This window comes from Quercus suber, unplaced genomic scaffold, assembly GCF_002906115.3.
Source record: "Quercus suber isolate HL8 unplaced genomic scaffold, Cork oak 2.0 scaffold_155, whole genome shotgun sequence".
In the NCBI taxonomy this organism is placed as follows: domain Eukaryota; kingdom Viridiplantae; phylum Streptophyta; class Magnoliopsida; order Fagales; family Fagaceae; genus Quercus; species Quercus suber.
In genome coordinates, this window is record NW_027069616.1 from 326,797 (window position 1) to 348,930 (window position 22,134).

At 34.7% G+C, this 22,134-nt stretch overlaps 1 protein-coding gene and 1 long non-coding RNA gene across 2 annotated transcripts; both read right to left on the reverse strand.

Annotated features, from left to right (window-relative positions):
• Positions 1-516: 516 nt before the first annotated feature.
• LOC112000381 (uncharacterized) lies at positions 517-2,623 on the reverse strand. Its single transcript, XR_002881720.2, has 3 exons — positions 2,409-2,623; positions 1,560-1,629; positions 517-1,109 (listed from the first exon to the last, which is right to left on the reverse strand). It is a non-coding gene; the product is annotated as an uncharacterized LOC112000381 (long non-coding RNA).
• A 16,658-nt stretch (positions 2,624-19,281) lies between these two features.
• On the reverse strand, positions 19,282-21,205 carry LOC112028794 (polygalacturonase non-catalytic subunit AroGP3). Its single transcript, XM_024061486.2, has 3 exons — positions 21,107-21,205; positions 20,031-21,014; positions 19,282-19,586 (listed from the first exon to the last, which is right to left on the reverse strand). Exons 1-2 carry the CDS (start codon positions 21,170-21,172, stop codon positions 20,052-20,054), a joined length of 1,029 nt encoding a protein of 342 aa, XP_023917254.1. The 5' UTR covers positions 21,173-21,205; the 3' UTR covers positions 19,282-19,586; positions 20,031-20,051.
• Positions 21,206-22,134: the final 929 nt, after the last annotated feature.

Below are 22,134 nucleotides of genomic sequence, written 5' to 3' on the forward strand. Positions count from 1 at the left end.
AGACCTTCTTCTTCTTTTTTTCTTTTATGGGAATTATGTATAATATATGATGATGGGAAGATTTGTTTCTTGTTAACAAAGTGTATATTTCAACAAAACTATTGTTATACGGCCTTGTGGTCAAAGTGAACATTCTAATAAAATTTTGTTTATTTTTAGAACTTCTGTTTGGTGAGTGAGTTCAAACTCACATTTTCACATTTTAAATAACATTACACACATTTTCACATATAATTCAAAAAACTACAAACAACATTACTCAAACTACTCTACCAAACTTGTCTCTTGAATTAAATTTTGATTGTAAAATTAGCCAAGCATCCTTTGAAGACTCTTGATATGTATTCCTTGTTTTTAAAAGAATAAGAGTCATGTAAACACTTTGATATAATTTGTGTTTTTGAGTAATCATCAATTTTAGTACTTGTTCGGTTGCTCCAAGCAAATTCATGCACAAAAAACAATTCCATTTAGTCTAGATAAAAATTCGAAATGCATTAAATAAAGCGTGTAAGATAAACAAAATTGTATACATTACATATATTCATCAACACAAAATCAGCTTAGCCGCACAAAATCAACTACAACATGAAGATGCAACAAATTGCTAGCTATTCAATTTTGTAGCAACAATAGAAGGCAAAAAGACAACACCAGCTAGCTAGAACAAGTCCATTTCATACACTTTTTTTTCCCTTTACTCAAGATATATGGTGATAAATACAAGATGTCCTCATTATTGTTGACAAACCTGTATATGGGTGATAAATACAAGATGGCCAGCAAAGGGTAAATTTTTTTCTTGTTAACAAGAATCAAACCACAGCACCCCAAGAGATAAAGCCTCTTATACAAATTAAATTTGCCATAACACTCCGCTTATTTACGAGTTGATATGTCAAAGTTGGTTTCCAAATTGTTTTGATGAGTCTTCGTTTGCATGCACACCTCACCAAGCGCACCTCACCAAGCAAAAAACAATTGTCAGCTAGATCCTATAGAGATACACGTAGCTTTAAACCAATGGACGTTCATGCTTCCAAATCATCAAGATCAACATTCACCACAACTGCCCTCACAAGTATGGGATGAGATCCAATGAACGATATCTACAGGAAAAAAAAGTTTGTGAGAAAAAATTAAAATATTCAGACCAACAATTTAAGTAAACTAACAAGTAATAACACCCATAGTGACTCCAAGGAATTGTAAAAGGTAATAAAAACTTAAAAGCAACTTACAATAAGTAAAATTAATCCCATTTTATTGAAGATTTATTATACAGAGTCTGATACTAACTGCCCTCCCAATGTATTGTGTGACATATCTTATTTGTGCCTCAAATTAAAATGCAACAAAAAGAAGAGAAAAGAGAAGTTTAGTATAGATTTGGCAGCCAAAGCATGATACTATAAGTCTATAATTGACAGAAATAGATTGCTTGGTTGTCCTTAATGGAAATATCAGCTACTCCATAAGTATGAATTGAAGATATACATGAGACTGCAATTAATTTCTCGTATAATAGCAAATAAAATCACATTCTGCAATAACATTACCTAAATTACCAGTGTAATTCAATTTATCATTAGAGCTCCATGATCCTTCTTTAGTGGATTGAAAAGAGGCCTAACATAAAAATTCGTTAAGTCATCAATAACATTCTCCAAAGTTACTATACAGTATACATTACTAAGCAATATCTGTTTTCAAAGCACCTAACTAAAGGTATGAACAGAAGGATTCTTCCAAAAAAAAATTGAGCTTATCAATAATACCTCATCTGATTCATCCAAAAAAAAAAAAAATTGCATAAACAAACAAAGTTTTCCAAGTTTCACACTATTTCTTTCCCAAATCTAAGCCTCACTCTCCACAACGCTCCCCTCTCACTACTACCCTCACATAGATTCGGAGTCCATAGATTCGGAGCTTGCACGTGGTCGTGTTAATAAGTTCTACTAGTGGGTAGCATTAGGAAGTCAAGCGTGGGTGCTTGTAAGTCCTTTTATATGAACTTCGATTCTTTCATATAGTGTTTTCAAGTTTACCTTGAAGATAGCTAGGTTAAATCTTCCCTAGGTTTTTTACCAGTTTGATTTTCCTATGTGATCATATCTTTGTGTTTTTTATATTTCCATTGCTTTATATCTTGATATGATTATTTGATTGTGTTAACCTAGATTTGCATAATTTGACAAAGTTAATCACTTGGCTAATAAACTAGGTTAATCCAATTATTGTGTTTTAAGGGGTCTAAAAACCTAACATTATCAAACTTTCAAATTACTAAAACATATTCACAAGTTCAGCTTCTAAAATCAGAACAGAGGATAGAGAAGGGAAAATAAACAAAACAATTTTAACTATTAACATACCCAAAATCAAATGAAGTTTTGATTACTTACCTACAAACTTTGAAGCTGAAACGTTAGTGTTAACCTTTTAATTTCTTCTTTAGAGAGGGATATATTGTTTTGGTGACAGAGGAAGGCTACTGTGTAAGAGCAAAGAAAGAAGAGAAAAACAAGAACAAAGAAAAAGGAAGAGAGAAAGAAGAGAAGGAGTTGGACTTTCTGGTCTGGTGCAGCAAAGAAGATAAGAGAAGTGGACTTTTGGGGTGGGAGGTACGTGTAATGCTAGGGTAGAAAATATCACACCCACTTTTTACACTTTTGGTATTTATACTTTTCATCCCTTATAAACTTATATTTCTAAAAAGACCCAAACAATAATATAACATTACATATAACCTTTACCTTTATAAATTCATATCCATAACATTAAAAGAGTATATATATATATATATATATGTTTTATAATATCACAATATCAAAGTTTTATGCACTCAAAATAATTAATATAATAACATGCATATAAACTCATAGAATTAATTATGCACTTAGGTTGGGGTGTTACAATGCTTGTCATATTTAAGGCTATCATCTCATTTTTGTTCAATTATTCATGCTTTTTAAATAGTAGTCTAAGAACAAAAACATGTCTAGGATAGTTGTTAGACATTGCTCAAAATGTGTTTTGTCTCAGATTGCTAAAGGGGAAAATTGTTAGGTTCTAAAGATTTAGGATGAAATGTTTAGAGACTCAATTTGTATATGTTGGCAAACTGATAACAAAAACATGTCTAGGATAGGTGTTAGACATTGCTTAAAGTGGTTCAAGTCAAGACTCAAGAATATACAAGCTGCAGAAAAGAAAAAAAAAAGAATCAAATTTCTGTGAAGCTCGACTGATTGAAGAATGAAGCTTGACTGATCGAGTATCGTAGAAAAAGAATTTTTGCAGAATTTTAAAATAGGACTAACCCGCGAAAATGTTTAGGGTTTCAATCCAACACTCCTAAGTATAAAAGGAAAACCCTAGCTACATTTTGAAAATGGTTGGTACAGTTGTGAGTTACTCCTGTGAGATCTGAGTGGTTCTATACCTACTAACTCTACAAGTGTCTACCGAAACAAGATCTACAATCAAGTGCTGGAAGAATCTAGTTGCTGCAAGATCAACAAGTCGTGATCTGAAATCTTTAAGTGGGTTCTCAAAGTCACAAACGTGGGAGTTTGTGTTCTACAAATCTAAGAGAGGAGTCCATGGATTCGGAGCTTGCACATGGCCGTGTCAGTAAGTTACTACTGGAGGTAGCAATAGATTTAGGGTTAAATCTTATTGTAAAAACTTCAATTCTTTTATAGTGAATTTTTTTTTTTTTTCCTTAAGGATAGTTAGGTCAAATCCTCTCTAGGTTTTTACCTTTAGACGGTTCATTTCATTGGTTTTCCTAGGTGATCATATCGTTGTGTTCTTTATTTTACTGCTGCTGTGAATGATATGATCTCTTCTTGTTTAACCTAGATCTCATAATTAACCTAAGTAATCACTTGGCTAATATATTAGGTTAAACAATCTGTTTTAAGGGGTCTTAAACAAAAACAAACACGTGATACTGAAAGCAGTCATTCTTTGGTATCTCTTGACCTTAAAGTTTTACCCTTGTTGTAGCAAGACAAAACATTGACTATCCATGATTAATGGGCTAATTTGACATATTTGTGGGCCAATAATAATTCCCAACTCCTCTAGCTTTCTTAGTTGGTGCTCCATGTACATCATACATGATTAGTAAAGGACAAAAGCTAATCAACAAGAACAGTTATTTTATGAGACGGTTTTGTAATGAAGACATTTCTTTTAGTGAGTTTTATACGTAAGCTTCGTATGTTATGAGAGAGATGCTTCGTAAAAACCCGCCTCATGAGATATCTTCTCGATTAAAAAGGCTCCATGTACTGTTATTCAGCTAACAAAAGGGGTGGGGGGCTAATCACTAAGTAGCACATATTTCAACTTGTGTATATAATGAATAATTGGGTGGGACATTAGTGCCATCCTTAGGGTAGATAAGCAATAATAATAGTATAAGGTAACGTGCTTGTCATATTTAAGGCTATCATCATCATTTTTGTTCAATTATTCATGCTTTTTAAATAGTAGTCTAAGCCTTAGCTTCCATAATATAGTCAATACCACATGGCTGCTGTGTGGTATTTGCTAACTGTCCACGACGTGGAACTCTAACCCCATTAGACTTTAATGCTTGCCCTATCAATTGCATATGTGGGGATCCCATTGAAGCGTCTAAGTTACAACTTAATTGAGTACTATATATAAAATAAAAATATAATCAAAACAGCTGGGACTGAACTTTTTTGCATTACATAATTTTAAAATGCATGGATATATAGCAGTCCACGTGCGAAATAGAAAATGAAATTATATGTTAGTTAGTTACATGATTCCCTTTTTCTTCCTTGAATGGTTAAAAGATATTTAACCTGAACCGTGAAGGAAGTCACAGATTTCTGTTTGATTGGGACTTGTGAAGTTGTGATCGCTTGCCTTGTTTCCTTTCTTTCTATTAATGGTAGATCTTGGTTAATCTAGGTTATTTTTTAAAGGTCTTCTTAACGTGTGATTCAAAGTACAGGCTAAAAACATTAAACAAAGAAAAGAGGGCAGGTTTTAAAATGACATAATTATGAGTTTTATATATATATATATATATGTTTGTCAATAATTCATTAGTTCACATGCACAAATTTATTTTACGTGTCCTCTTGATATTTATGCATTGTTTGGCCTTTTTCTTTTTCCAAAAAATATAAAAACATCATTTAATGAAAATGTTTTTGTCAACAAATAACCACATACGCTACAATCATGTGAATGGGTACTTTTGTTTTTCGTTTTAGCATTCAATATTATATTAAATAAAAATATTATTTTTTTTGAAAAAATAAAGTCAAATAGTTCATAAGTATCAAGAAAACACACATAATTACAATCAATTTACGTGTGCAAATAAATGAATTATCCTTAAATATGATATTCTTTAAAAAAAAAAAAAACGCGTTACACCTACGAAATTAAATATTTATTATTCCTGAATTTGTGTTCATGTTATGTGATTTTGTGTAATCATTACACATGTCATGCATATTGCATTTTCTCCATATAAATATTAGAAATTGTATAACGTGCTTCTACTATGTGACTCATTGTAAATGCATGTGACTCATTGTAAATGCATTAAAAATCACTAACATAATTTATACTATATGAAACTATATTACTATTTTAAAAAATTTTAAAATATATTACTTAATAAAATTTTACTACTAAAGATTTGAAGAATTTTAAAAGAAATCGCATATTTATTTTCAATCATTATAATAATTTATTATAAATTTTGGGTTTTGATAATTAAAAAAGATAAAAAAAAAAAAAATGTAGTACACATAATATGCTCTCATAATCACATACCTAAAGCTAATAATTTCTTCTCTCTTTACATATGATATAAAAGAAATTAATTAAGAAGATGCAAGTGTTTCAGCCAATTCCCTCCCTCGTCTACCTATGAGTACCAAATGTAGGCAACTGCAAGTCTGCAACCATAACTGGATTCTTTAGCCTAAAATTTTCGCTCACAACTCACAACTACATTTCACAAATTTGTTAGGTGCTGACTTTTTTAAGGTTTACCGGCAGGAGCAGAATTTTTTATTTTGGGCGCCACATTTTAAAATTAATTATATTTAAGTTAGAACTTAGAAGAGAGATGATTAATTTAAGCTTTTATATATATATATATATATTCTTTCTTTTTTTTTCATGAAAATTGCAAGAGGAGGAGGGAATTTTTAATAGCTGTTCCCTCTCCGCCTGAATTGAAAATCCATCTCTACATGCTTAGTGTGTTAAATCCATCTGAATATTACAAGCTAAGATCATTTTCTTGACAGTATAACAAAACAAAATATGTTTGAGTTCTTTTTATTTACTTATACAAGATATAAATTCTACTCTAGCCTAATCTAAATATATATATATATATATGTGTGTGTGTGTGTGTGTGTGTGTGTATGTGTGTGGGTGTGAAGCTATCTCTTAGAGATTTGAATCCCAAACCTTGCCCTCCCACACTCCACAAAAACTTTGTACCTGTGGAGTGATGATCACATCAAGAATGCATGATAGTTAGGGTTCTAGCTTAGATTTATTATATCCTTCCTAAGTTAGGGCAAACTGTGCAAAAGTACTAGTGGTAATTAGAAGGGATCCCTTCCTAATAAGTTTATTGAACCCTTCCTAAGTTTGTGCAAACTATATATGTAAAAGAACTGAGGCCAAGACTTTCCTGCTTTGAAATTGAGGCGTACATAAAAAAACCAGTCTTCTACGTATCTAATTATTATTAAAATTTAATGGTGTTCCACCATATGTTAATTTTGTTCTCTTAGCCGATTTTGGCTAATTTTGTTTTCTTATTTAATAAAACGTACTCGTTTTCTTCTCAAAAAAATGAAGTAGGCAAAAACACCATTTTGGTTCCTACATTTTGAGGTCATAGTCAATTTGGTCCTTACATTTTGGTAATAGTTAATTTAGTCCATATTATTTTCAACTTGTAGTCAATTTGATCCATACCATTAACTTCTAATGGAAAATGTTTATGTGGCAAACGGATTGCACAATTGACACATTTAATATTAAAAGATTAAATAAAATGCTGATGTGTCTAAATTTTATTAGCCACGTCAATGATTAACAGGCAAAAAAATACACTTTAAATTAATCAAACAAAATAAAAATTTATTAAATAAATTTTTTATTTTTTCTTGGACTTTCTTGACAACTAAACACCAACCCAGTACACAATTTTTCATCCCAATTCAAGGAATCAAAACCTTACATAAAGCAAATCCAAATCCTCCTAAAAAACCAGATTTGACAACACCAATTCATTAATAGATAGCACATTTGATTCAGATAAAAATGGTTTTGCCAAAAGATCGCTCCAGTTCCATGAAAGATTTGTGAAATTCCTAATGGGCTTTGAGCCTCCAAGCTTAATCTTTTGTACATGCAATGCGCATATGCTAGAGCCAGAGATCGATGATCCTTTTCGGATCTGATCCAATCGAGGCTTGTGAGGATCTGATCGCTAATACAATAATAATGAACTTCTTTTGTAAAACAATAATAATAATAATAATAATAATAATAACAAGTCTTTGATATGTTTTCTGGAAAATTCAATACTAAAAACAAGTTTCTTTCCCAAGAAAATCAAAATAAATATCATTTTTCTAAACATTACCAATCCAGAAATGAAAGCTTTCCTTTAGCAATGAAATCCATTCACTTCAATTAAAACAATATAAACTTACGAGGTGGTGGAGGTGGGAAGCGTGAGAATGAGAAATGAAGATGTAAGCTATTTTGATTATTTCAATTGGTTGTGTGTATCTAGGTTGCACTTTGGTTCCGAAGAAAGGAAGAGAAAATTGAAAAATTATTTAATTAATTTAATTCCTTAAATTCATCCTTTTAAAATTTTATTTTATTTTTTTGATGTGTATTTTTTTGCCAATTAATCACTGATGTGGCCAAAAAAATTTGGACATATCAGCATTTTATTTAATCTTTTAATCTTAAATGTACCAATTGTACAATCAGTTTGTCACGTAGGTATTTTCCATTAAAAATTAACTGTAGGGATCAAATTGACTATAAGTATTTGAAAATAACAGGGACTAAATTGACTATTACTAAAATGTAAAGACCAAATTGATTGTGACCTTAAAATGTAGAGACCAAAATGATGTTTTTGCCTAAAATATAATGTTATTGCAGCTCTTAATCCCTCAAGCACCACCATTGCAATTGTGGTTAAAAGTTCTGATGGCAACATTGTTAAAGCTTTGGGCCAACAGCATTTCTCTGTGTTCCTTGATAGCTGATGGAACTGCTATACCATGGGCTCTTCAATTAGGCTTAGAAGAAAACCAATTGAAAGAGACTCAAAGCTAAATTTAGATGCATGAAAAGATATACAACAAATTAACAATTAAAAAAAATACAAATTTTGAAATATAACTTTCAAATACATTTGATCAACACGTTATCTTATATGTCCCCTTCTGTTAATAAATTCATCTGAATACAAGCTAGGATCATTTTCTTGACAGCACAACAACTTCCTATTATTATAAATTTATAATATACTAATTAGGGAGTCCGTTACATAACTTGTGGCAAGATATCATTTATAAAAATACTCAAAAGAACCAGTTAAAATGATGATCGTGATAATATAACAGTAATAATAATGATAGTATTTTTTTTTTTTAATGAAAATAATGATAGTGCTTAGTACCAATAGCGTTGAGCTTTTTCAAACCTACTAGATGGATTGCCGTATAATAACATCATTTTGTCTGTACCTCCGCATGGATAGTTGAATACAATATTATCAACGTCAATATATTTTATTTATTTGGCTGAGATTGTAAAGTCTCTTTTAGTATGTATTGAAAGTTCAATATGTGTATAAAACACCATTGACCATTTAGACCACAAATTACAAAATATCAATTCAAGCTTATAATCAAACAATTAAGGTGCGGAACATGAACATAAGTCAAACACAGAATTGATAACTAATCTAAGCCAAATATAAACACATCCACAGCAGTAAATATAAGGCAAAGATAAAGGGAAGGAAGATGCAAACACACGGACAATACACGATGTGTTATCGAAGAGGAAACCGAAGTCCTCGGCATAAAACCTCTCTGCCGCCCTCCAAGCGGTCAATAATCCACTAGAAAATGTAGTTGAGATATATGAACAGCAATAGACCCTCCAAGCCTAATCTACCCAGGTACCTAAGCCCTCCAAGCTTCCTGCTCCAACGAGGTTACGCCGACCCTTTTTCTTTTCTAGCTTACTGGATTCCATTACTAGACCATAACATCAACCAATGTATATTGATTCATTTCTAAATGCTTCCCAAAAACACCAAATAAACCTTCTCACAGACGTGGGTGTGGTGAGATAAGGATTTGGCAAAGAACCTCTCAAGGATATGACAATGGAGAGGAAGAGAGAAGAGGAATTTGTAGAGTCTCTAAGATAAAGATTGGGGATGAGGCAATCTTGTTTTTCTCTAGGGTTTCTCTCACAAAATTCTCTCTGGAAGCTCTCACAATTTAATAGGTATAAGGGTCCATATATAGTGGTGTGTGTTTAGAATACGAAAAGTCAGTTTTTGCCAAACAGGGTAAGTCGGCGGCTTGACCTCGCGGCTTGTCCAAGTCGCGAGTTCAAGTTGCGAAGTAACGGCTTGGCCAACCTGGGACTTTTGTCCTGTAGTGCGACAGCTGGCACGACCCTTCAGCTCCCCTGTGTGCTTCTCACGTGCCTGCATTTAGCAGCTTGCCAGTCGTGAGTCAGCCGCAAGTCCTAGTCGCGAAACTCTGCTTCTTTGCACAAACTTAAGCTTTTCTTCACACTCTTTTCACACACTACCCTTACATGAATCTCACCTAAATACAGGGTTACTAAGTGCTTAAATTACAAGCAAATTGGCACAGAATAAAGCCAACAAGACGGTTGATAAATTTCAACCTTACAATCTCCCCCTTTGGCTATTCCATGACAAAACCCTAAAACAAATTCTAGACTTAACGCGTTAGTTAGGAACAGTTGGAAAACTCACTCACACCTAACTCTAGAATCTATGAAGTTTTAGAACCATAAGAATAAGTAACTCCTGAAACATAACAACACAATAAGTTCACTGTATACAGAAAACTTGTAATGCAAATGGAACAAGCATAATGCGATCAAGCACAATGGAGTAAAGCATTAAACCATGGCAAGACCAAAAATAGGTAATCACTTCATACAAGTGATCACAATGTTCATTCACACTTGGAATGAACATCCGGACATTCAAGTTGACAAACACAAGGCATATCACTTGAATGACCAACATTCAACCAATGCACAATACATGAAGTATGTGCATCTAAGAAAAATCCTACACGGGCACAAGAGTGACAGTACTTAAAAAGGAATGCATAGCATTAGGTTATAAGTACTGATTTAACAAAGCACAAAGGCTGCATAAAGTATGGTGCAAACCACAAAGGCCTACAAGTGTGCATAATACCAAACCCTTAAAGCTTACATAAGCAACATGGGTACAAACAGATAAACCTTAAAAACCTACAGAGGTAGCAGGTACAAACCAAAAGCATAACAATACATATGCTGAAAAACATCATGAAAGTTCAAAAAGCGTGTAAAACACCTTTGAACGTTTGGACCCCCAATTACAAAATTACCAATTCAAGCTTTATATCAAACAGTTAATGTGCGGAACATGATAACAAGCTTACAACAGAATTGATAAACAATCTAAGTCAAATATAAACACATACATAGCAGTAAATATAAGGCAAAGATAAAGGAAGGAAGATGTAAACACACGGACAACATATGATGTGTTATCGAAGAGGAAACCGAAGTCCTCGTTGTAAAATCTCTCCGCCGCCCTCCAAGCGGTAAATAATCCACTAAAGAATGTAGTTGGGATACATGAACAGCAGAAGACCCTTCAAGCCTAATCTACCCAAGTACCTAAGCCCTCTAAGCTTCTTGCTCCAACGAGGTTACGCTGAACCTATTTCATCTTTAGCTTCCCGAATTCCGCTACTATACCATAGTATCAACTAATGTATATTGGTTTCTTCCAAACTACTTCCCTTAGCACCAAATGAATCTTCTCACAGACGTGGGTGTGGTGAGATAAGGATTTGGTCAATGGCCTCTCAAGGATGTAACAATGGAGAGGAAGAGAGTAGAGGAATTTGTAGAGTCTCTAAGGTAAAGATTAGAGATGAGGCAATCTTGTTTTTCTCTAGGGTTTCTCTCACAAAATTCTCTCTCGAATCTCTCTCAATTTAGTGGGTATAAGGGTCTATATATAGTAGGATGAGAAAGGAATACGAAGAGATAGTTTTTGCCAAACAAGGCTAATTGGCGGCTTGGCCTTGCGGCTTGTCCAAGTCGCAAGTTCAAGTCACGATGTAATGGCCTGGCTAGCCTGGGACTTTTGTCCTGTAGTGCGATAGCTAGTGCGACCCTTCAGCTCCCCTATGTGCAACTCACGTGCCAACATTTGGCGGCTTGCAGCCACAAGCCACCCGCGAGTCTTAGCCGCGAAACTCTGCTTCTTTGCACATACTTGAGTTTTTCTTCACATCTTCTCACAGACTACCCTTATAATAATCCCACCTAAATACAGGGTTACTAAGTGCTAAATTACAAGCAAATTGATACAGAATAAAGCCAACAAGATGGTTGATAAATTTCAACCTTACAATCTCCCCCTTCGGCTATTCCGTGACAAAATTCTAAAACAAATTCTAGACATAACGCGTGAGTTGGGAACAGTTGAAAAATTCACTCACACCTAACTCTAGAATCTGTGAAGTTTTAGAACTATAAGAACAAGAACTCCTGAAACATAACAACACAATAAGTTCATTGTATGCAGAAAACTTGTAATGCAAATGGAACAAGCATAATGCGATCAAGCATAATGGAGTAAAGTAATAAACCATGGCAAGACCAAAACATGCAATCAATACAACCAAGTGATCACAATGCTCATTCACACTTGGAATAAACATCCGGACATTCAATTTGACAAATACAAGGTAAATCACTTGAATGACCAACACTTAACCAATGCACAATACATGAAGTATGTGCATCTAGGAAAAATTCTACACGAGCACAAGAGTGACAGTACTTCACAAAGAATGCATAGCATTAGGTTAGGAGTACTGATTTAACAAAGCACAAAGGCTGCATAAAGCATGACACAAACCACAAAGGCCTACAAGAGTGCATGAAACCAAACCCTTAAAACTTACATAAGCAACATGGGTACAAAACAAAAACATAAACCTTAAAAACCTACAAAGGTAGTAGGTACAAACAATAAATAGTACTTCTCTTATCATATTATTCCCCCTATCATGAATCATAGGAGGTGTGATGAACTTGGAACATATATACTTGTAACCTGAAACACTTGCACAAAACACATTAGACTCTTAAGGTAAAGCAAGTAATAAACGGACAAGTATAATGTAACAAATAAATTGCGATCAAGTAAACATGATGTGAAATATGTGAGCAACTTGATCAAACACCAAACACCAAAACAAAGTATTTTTTATTAGCTCAATGTCTTCTCCCCCATGGTACATGCATCTCCCCTATGGAATATCTCTCCCCCTACAAGTGTGCACGAGAAATAGAATTTCTCCCCCTAAGAATGTGCACAAGGGTCATATAGAAATGACAAAAACTCTCCGGTATACTACCTAGAGTATACTCTCCCCCTTTTTGTTAGGAATAGACAACGGGTCAAGAAGAAATGAGGGAAAGAGATGAAAGCATGAACAATGACAATGATGCATGGGGGGTGCAATGATGCATGAGAAAATGAAGCTTAAACCTAAGATGAAACAAAATGCTACAAAGCATAAGGTAAACATGACATGCTAGGATGAAGAAACAAGGTATAAACCAATGCATGACAAGGGTAGTAAAGTCGTGTGCAAGAGGTGACTAAGTGCAATACATGACCAATGCATGACCAATGCATGAAAAATGTACATGTGGGGCAAGGTGTATTAAATACACAACTAATGAACCAAACATGTTTCTAATGAGGAAGCATGAGAAACCCCAAAGTTTGACACTCATTAAAGTCCAAACAAGTGAGAAAATGCGTAAGAGGCATTTTATCAAACACCTAGCATGCACACAATGAAGAACAAAGTGAAACAATGCATGAACATCATGAAAACCACCCTTAATACATGTTCTTTTTGCCACAAAGGGCCAACATCCAAAGCAAATAAACAAAAGAAACCAATCCCATACAAAAATTTTGAGAAAAAAATTAATTTTTCCCAACCCTTATGATGAAAATCCCAACCAAGAGCACAAAACACACTAAAACATAATCCAAGGATTCAAATCAATGAAAAGAGTTTAAAATTACCTTAGAGATGTTAAAGGAATGAAAAACCATTCAAATTGGTTGGGTTTTGATGTAAAAATATTGAAATAAGGGTTTAAGAGAGGATGGGAGAAGTTTAAAACAAGTTTCCCATAAAAAAGCTTTTAAAAAGACTGATTCTGGGCATTTGGCGACTGGGCGAGTCGCCAGTAAGTCACCAAACCTTCTGTGTGAACTCGCTACAGTATTTGGCTAGTTGCAAGTCACTAAATTAAGTGGCCAAAAATTCTAACACTTGTTTTTCAACCCAGAACATGTTTAAACACTGAAAAACAATGTATGCACTAAACATGAACACAAAGAGTGATAAAAATCACTTCCAAAAGTATATAAAATGATCAAAAATCTTTTTGGATTGATCCATATAGAGATGAGCACACACACACATCACATTTAAATAAAGTACAATCGAACAAATGAATAAAGCATTCAGTGAACATTAGGCATGTGTGTTGTGTGTGCGTATCAAGTGTGGAATAGTCCATAGTCTAGAATGAAGCTTCAATGATCAATTCAATCAAGTCATACACAACTAGTACTTAGTCAAGTAATCTATCTCAATTATAGAAATGAATATATATGACCTCCCACAAGAAAATGATTACATATCTTTAAAGCTTTTCATTTGGCTTCTTTACAATTCATATCAATTGATCTTTTTGAATCAATACATCTCATTTTAGAAATCGATGCCTGAAATTTTTGATATTTCAATTTGGTAAACAAGTCTTTGGCTTTTTGGGCATCATATATTTTATTTTGATCGCTTTCCCTTTTTCCTAGTCAAATACTAGTATGTGCGATAGGCTTTTGCAGCTCAATATCTCTTTTCATTTAGAGATTTACATTTGGTGAGCTCTTTAAGCAAAAAAAAAAAAAANGTCTGCCTAGAGGCTTATACACAATTGGAGCAATAAGGGCAAGTTGGTTGGTTTTAACCCATTTATCTTGGCCAGGCAGTGGGGTAATTATTTCCTTATATGCAGTCACATAGGCATCCTTTCTATAGCATGCATGCACATAATCCTCAGGCCTCTTCAGGTTCTTATAGATTGTTGCAACACTATGTCTACATGGGATTCTTGTCAAATCACAAACTCTACAAGTACAACACTTTCTTGTAAGGTTAACCACATGCCTTTCATACTTATTATCAACCTCATATATATAGTAACCTGATGGAATAGCAGAAAATGACTTAGAATCAACTTTTAACTGCTCAAGCTTCTGCACTATGTTTGGACATATGTCACTAGTGAATTTTTCAATCCCAGTCCTATTACTGTACGTTCTAGTCATCAACCTAAACCTAATCCATTCTAGCATGGCAATGATAGGCTTATCCCTAGCTTCTAGTATCATAGAATTAAATGACTCACTAAGATTATTCACATAACAATCAAAGATGGCCCTTGGAGTGAAATGTGACTTGATTCATTGGGTTGTTTGGATGTCTGCTAGATACTCCCATGCTTCTTTGTTCAATTCCTTCATATCTTGCATTCTCTTCTCAAAGTCCCTAACTGTTGTTGCTGCAGCACTCCTCCATAATGCAACCTTCAATTCTAAACCTTTCAAGTTTAACTTAAAGTTGCTGTAAATATGCTTCACACAAAATCTATGTTCAACTGTTGGGAACAACATCTCCATGGTAGGTGTCAATCCTTAGTTATCATAAATACAATAAAAAAAAAATCCAAAAAACAAAAATGAACACCATCTGCCTAAGAACAAAAACAAAACTTTCAAAAAGCAGAAATGTAATAACTAAGAACGAACAGAAATCTCAAAAAGCAAGTAAATTGTATTACCTTCTGCCTATTTGAAATGAACACCAAATTTAGCTCATCTGTTCTCCCAATATCATCTACAAATGTTTGTAAAAACCACACCTAAGAATCATTGCTTTCTTGCTCAACTACACCTAATGCAACAGGGAAAATATTGTCATTCCCAGCCCTTGCAATTACAAATAATATATGTCCACCAAACTTGCCCTTCAAGTGGCAACCATCTAATCCTACAAGTGGCCTACACTCCCCCAAGAATCCAACTTTCTATGCATTGTATCTCACATATATCCTCTTGAACTTGGGTTGTGCGTTAGGCTCAGTAATCTTAATTTGCAGAATCATCCTACTCTCCACATCAGTTACTCTTATCATCTCAGCAAAGTCCCTAAGCTTCCCATACTGCAACATCTCATTACCTAGTATGAACTCTCTAGCTTTCCTCTTAACTCTGTACACTTGATTTATGCTTAAGTCCACAGATACATCCTGCATAACTCGATGCTTCACATTAGAAATTTCCCAATAAGAGTTTTTGTTGAAATCATCCAACTACTTCCTAGCCACATATGTAGAAGTGACCTGACTATGCTTGAATGTCCTCCCACTTTTACAAGTTGGAACTATGGTCTTTATCTGGAAGGTTAACTCCCCTGAAATTTATGATGTATATACCTTTCAACCACATTCATACTTGCAGTGGACAAAAACTTTGATCTTTTTATCAAGCTTGAACTTAATGTTCACAGGCTTTTGCACTGCATATTCTCTCAAGGCAGCCCTAAACACCTTCCCATTTAGGAACTTCATACCCTTGCATAACTGAGGGTTACTCATGCCAGTCTTCTCATTAAACTCTAGACATCTCACCATTTCATGCTCATCATTAGAACTGTTAATGCTCCTAGTATCATCATCATCAATAGCTTTTCCAGCCCAATCATTATCATCAGCAACTTGATCACTGGCAATAGCAGCTTCTGGTCTCTTCCCATTATCTACAACTGGCTCCTTCAAATGCTCTCCCTCATTTACATTTTCAGTATTTCTTTGATGCTTTCTCATATTGGGCACCTCATTGTTCTAAGTACTAAATATGTCATCAGGATAATCTAGTCCTTTATACCCTTCATCTAGCCCATTAGGTTCATCCACGTGAACATCTTCACTACCAACAATTTGTCCATAGGTAGCATTGTCATCCATGTTCTGTCCATAGGTAGCATGGTCATCCACATGCACAGCTCCACCAACACTACCATCCCTTAAACCTTCAACAGGTTCTTCACTAACATCATTTTGGTCAACCACAGATGTTCTAACCGAGACAATATTGGTCACCTCCTCACAATCAGTATCATCATCTTCATCATTCATTTCCTATGGCTGGTCTACTGCAATTGGTTGATCTGGTTCAACTATAGGTTCTTCAATAGCAATTGGTTCAACTTCAGGTTCTACATAAAGTGTGATTTTATTTGTTGGCCATTTAGCGTGTAGTTCACAGATGTAGGTCATATCATCATCTGAAGTAATTAACCTTAACTCTTGCTCTAAGTCAGCACCAGGTATTAAATAATAAATCCTACTGTTAATGGGTCCCCCAATCTCAACACAAATGTCTTGTATCTCAAAATGACTTAGTAGATCTAGATCAACATTACCCATTGTAGATACCTCACCACCTACATACTCTAAACCAAGGTTCCACTCAAAATTCTCACTATGGTGAATAGTAAAATCAAAACGAATTTCAAAAGTCATCTGCAAGAGTTAAAAACACATGCACAAACAACAGTAATTAAATACATAACCAACACATGCACAGAGAGCACCAATCATTGACAAAAGCAAAATAATTTCAGTTGCACATAAAATACTATTTAACGTGGGGTCAAAGACAAGAAACACAACCAACTAAACAATTTGTCTCTATGAGGCCATAGACAACCTAAAGATGCATCTAGCCAAAATATTCCTAGGGACCATAGTCATCAATGTCAATTATAAAAGAACAAACACACCAATGGTAAACCACTAATTTTATAACAGGAAAACTTTAATCCGAATCACCTTTATCAATCGTTACACATTGAAAAAGAACAAACACAACAATGGTAAACCCTAGAAAGTCATTTCATACCTGATATAGAGAAAAACCCAAGCTTCAGCACACTTCCTTGCTTGTAAGTGTTCGGATTTCACTTTGGCAATCTAGTAAAGGGATTATAGGTTTGGGGATTTTTTGGGGATTCTAAGGTAAAGAGAGGGAGAGAGATCATTCTTTTTTAAGATTCTATTTGGGTTCTAATTTTGGCTTATATAGTAAAGGGGATTTTCTAACGGAAAGGACAAAGGTGAGTAATAGGAGTCTAACAAAGGCCACCCCAGATGGGTTAAGTGATAACTTTTAAACCATGGGTGGATACTGTTAAAACGGGCCAAACTACAAGCGGGTAAAGTGCAATTTCCCTGAGATAAATCAAAGAAGGAGTATTAGTGCTCCCAGTAAGCTGGGAGACACATAATAGAAAAAGAAATATTACTAAATAAATATATCACAATTGTTAGTGGCTTAGTGCAAGCATTTCAAAATACTTGTACCATAAGCCAGCCTTTGTTTTACAACTCTCAGTCTCAATCCTTTTAAAAGAAATATCACTCATGATAACATTCACACCAATATTAATAACGTTAATTAAAAAAAAAAAGTATATAAGGTGTGTTGTAAAAGTGGTAATGTAAAATAAATAAAGTGGCTTTTAATAATGCCAAAGTGCTTTTTTTTTTCTTTTTTCTTTTTTTTTGGGGGGGGGGGCAATAATCTAATGGGAATGCTCTAATACCCCCTCCCCACAAAAAATGCTGCAGGAAAATAATGACCCAAACCAATGTCCTGAAATACATATGATAATGTGAAAGATATCAAATTGCAATTAAGAAGCACGAGAATTGTGATTGTATGTGAAAATCAACAAGGCACTGAATTGCATACCAAAAGGTCCAAAACACATAATGATCGAACATTAAAGAAAAGGCCCAATTGCTCTAATACCCCCTCCCCACAAAAAATGCTGCAGGAAAATAATGACCCAAACCAATGGCCTGAAATACATATGATAATGTGAAAGATATCAAATTGCAATTAAGAAGCACGAGAATTGTGATTGTATGTGAAAATCAACAAGGCACTGAATTGCATACCAAAAGGTCCAAAACACATAATGATCGAACATTAAAGAAAAGGCCCAATTGCCTTTCCCATGTTAAGAGGGAAGCAAATTTTGCTTCCCATTTTTTGGCTTTTAATTGTATCTGTTCCCAACTCCTCACTTCTTGCCTCTGTTTTGTGTGGAAGACAGAGAGATGGTTAGGCCCATTATCTTTCCTTTGTAGGTCTTTTGGCAATAAAGTTTTCACCAATACATATTTTTGACAATCATTCTTTGATAATACTCTAGCCGCTAGATCTAAATGAAAATCTTTTTTGTATTTTTTTCATGATCTGCTAACTGAAAATCAATTCTATTGATCAAATAACTGCATCAGACCATCTATAGGAACACTCAGCCACAAGGCTACCTTTCTAAGACTCTCTATAGCCAAAAAAAAAAAAGTTAGTTGTTTGATAGAAACCTCAAAATTGAAGTTTATCTTTCTTACCAGATGAAAAAAAATTTAAACAATTATCAATTACCAACAACGTTATTTATCTTCATAATCCAGTCATCAATTAAAAAGAATAAATATGAACAGTTTGCAGGGAGAAGAAACAATTATGCTCCATAAAATATGGGTCAATGACAATTGGATCTTATAACACATGAAAACACAACTAAACAAAAGAAGCCTGAAATAATTATACACTTGTTCCGTGCTATATAAATATTAGCTTAGAATTAAAGGAAACCGCAATAATAAAATTCCACAATAAATAAAAATTACAAACAGTCCATAGTTTAGAACTAAAAAATATGTACCTGTATCATTTCTAGCTTATACTAGTATATAAACACAAATTAATTAATAAATAAAGTCCATATATTACAAGCTTTATACATAATTAAACTAGTCTAGGAGTAACTAGACCTTAAACTTTTAAATACACAAAACACATAGATGAAGGACAAGTCCAAATTACACATAAACTATCAGCAGTTCAGCACATTTCAGCTTTACATTATATATGCTGGATCGAGATCTACAAAACTCTACACAAAATAAATAGATGAAAGGCTAATACAAAATACACATAAATTATCAGCACATTTATTAGCTTTACATCATATGTGCTGAATCGAAACCTACAAAGCTCTGCAAGGATGCTCCTGCAATTAAAAAAATAATAATGCATTAATATCCCAACTTGTCTTTCTAGTCATTTCTTTAACATGTTAATCTTTATTCTTTAAAAATTAAACAATGAATAAACTCATTCAAACATACAATTGCTTTTATATTAAAAACAAAATGGTAAAAGTAGTGTCTTTCATTTGTCGTCCAATTATTTAAGTTAAAGAAGCACGGACATGGACACGGCACAACAACACAAGTAATTTTTTTTTAAACTATAACATGAAATGATCAATACAACACAAGTAAAACACTCCTAAACGAAGTCTCTATGTTTTCTACTATTTAAGAAACCTTCAAAAGGGTCGACAAAACTCAAATTAATAGTATAATAAGCATCTTCCAGATGTTAAATAAACTAATAACTTATTTCTTAAGAGATTCATATGGCAGGTATATTAAGCAATTTCGTGTCTTACCCATGCACCTTGGTGTAAGGACTAGTTAGCGACTGTCCAAATAAGATGATTCTCGAAAACCCAGTGGCAAGCCTCGATCTGACCAGGACCTGATGCTATGGTCAATTCAGCTTGATTCGGGTTTGAAGCCGACGTGTGCATGTGACAGCTGGCAACACCGTGATTGATCTTAGCCTGGGAATTTGGATCCAGTATGTCCACTTCATAGACCCGAACCTTTGGGACCGAATGGCAGGAATAGAGTAGGTACGGTAACAAGGTTTGATGACAAGAGACTATTTGCATGACTTTGCCACCGTTGATCCCTTTGACTGATCCGATCATTATATTCTGCTTTGACCCTTTAACATTCTCGGTTGATCGAACAGCGATGTTTCGACCCAAGACCGAGATTGCAAAGTCAATCATGTCCTCAGCTGAGCCCACGCACCGCTTGGTCTCGCCTGGGCTCGGAGCCTTCTCGCACTCACTCAACGACTTCACTATCATACTCTCCATAGTAGAATTATCATCCACATGAAAAATTTTCTTTATCTCAGAAATCTTAGAGGTCGAAAATGGTATTTTTGACGAAATGGACCGAGGTAAAAACGACCTTTCAGGAATTTTGTCCTTAATATCCGGCATTGGCATCACCTTCCCTTTCTTTAACATCGATTCCCGAAAGAAAATACCTTGCTGACGCCAAATATTTCTAAAGTTGACAATGTTGGGATGGGATATGAGTTCTTGAAGAGTCGGGAATGAATCGGGGAAGCACAAAAGGTTGGCGGTGGGGCAGATGGCTGGGAACTGAGAGGAGAGAGCATTCTGGGCAGCAAGTTTGGAGAATCTTGCTGCGTCGACCGCGCTCAATGGGGACACTTTGGATAGGAGAAAGGTTGGTTTGGCGTGGTTGTTTTTGACCTCTTTGTTCCAATACCGAATCAGATTGGCTTTCGGGGTGTATAAGTTTTCACCAGCGGAAGTGGAGGCGGACCCAACCTGCATTGACACAAAAGGAAAACATTGAGAATGTGAGAATAGGAGAATGTTAAAGATAGAGCAAGAGCGAGAGCGAGAGTGAGAGTGCTTACAGTAAGAGACAAGAAAAAAAGTAAGAGAAGGAGAGGAGTCATGGGGCTGAGTTTTTTTGTGTGCATTATTATGAGATTAGTGTTGGCGAGTTTGTTGGGTTTGGGTTATAGTACATGGACATTTATAGGAAAAAAAAAATCATATAAGAATACCAGAAACTATAAGAAATCAAGTAGTACATAAAAGTGATTATGTTTCTAAAAAAAGAAAAGAAAAAAGAGGTGATTATCAATAAGCAGTTGTACGGAAAAGAAGATATATGTTATGATGGATAATAAAACAAGATCGATTCATGCATTATTGCCTAGTGGTGACAACGAGATTGTGATTAGGGATGGCAATTTTTGCCCGACCCGCGGGTACTCGGCCTAGTCCAACCCTAATGGGTCAGTCCAATTAGGAATAGGGTTGGGTATGGGTTTAAAAAAAAATAAAAAATAAAAAAAATAAAAAAAAATAAACCAAAGCGGGTCCGGGTTTTATAAAAAAAAATAATAATAAAATAAATAAAAAAAACCCCGAGACCCGACCCGGTAAAAACCCGGTACAAGGAAATTACTAAAATACCCTATATATATTTATACCTAAAATCTAACCCTAATCCCCCATTTCCCCTTCACTCTTCAGCAGCAACCTCCCTCCCTCTTAATTCGATAGTCCCACACTCCCTCACCCTCACTCTATCTCAAACCACCATCGTGAACACCACCAAAAGTCAGACGACGAGACACCCAACAATCCACAACCCACATTAGCCCGGTCCGAACATACCCAAAAGTTTTCTTTTTTTTTTTTTTTTTTTACACCCTCGCCTCACCCTCCCTCAGTCCGACCTTCAGTCCGACACGGAGACCCTCACCATCGTCACAAACCTCACCCTCACTCCAACACGACGACACTCCCTCACGCCTCCCTCCCTCAGTCCGACCCTCAGTCCCTCTCCCTCAGCTCACGCCGTTGACTCTTCCCGTCGAGCTGTCACCGTTTTTCTTCAGGTCTGAGCTGTCGCCGTTTTTTGGGTTTAGCT

Coding starts and splice junctions, on each gene's coding strand:
- LOC112028794 (XM_024061486.2), bottom strand. CDS start 21,172: ATGCACACAAAAAAACTCAGCCCCATGACTCCTCTCCTTCTCTTACTT. Junction 21,015..21,106: donor TTTTTTTCTTGTCTCTTACT/GTAAGCACTCTC, acceptor GTGTCAATGCAG/GTTGGGTCCGCCTCCACTTC.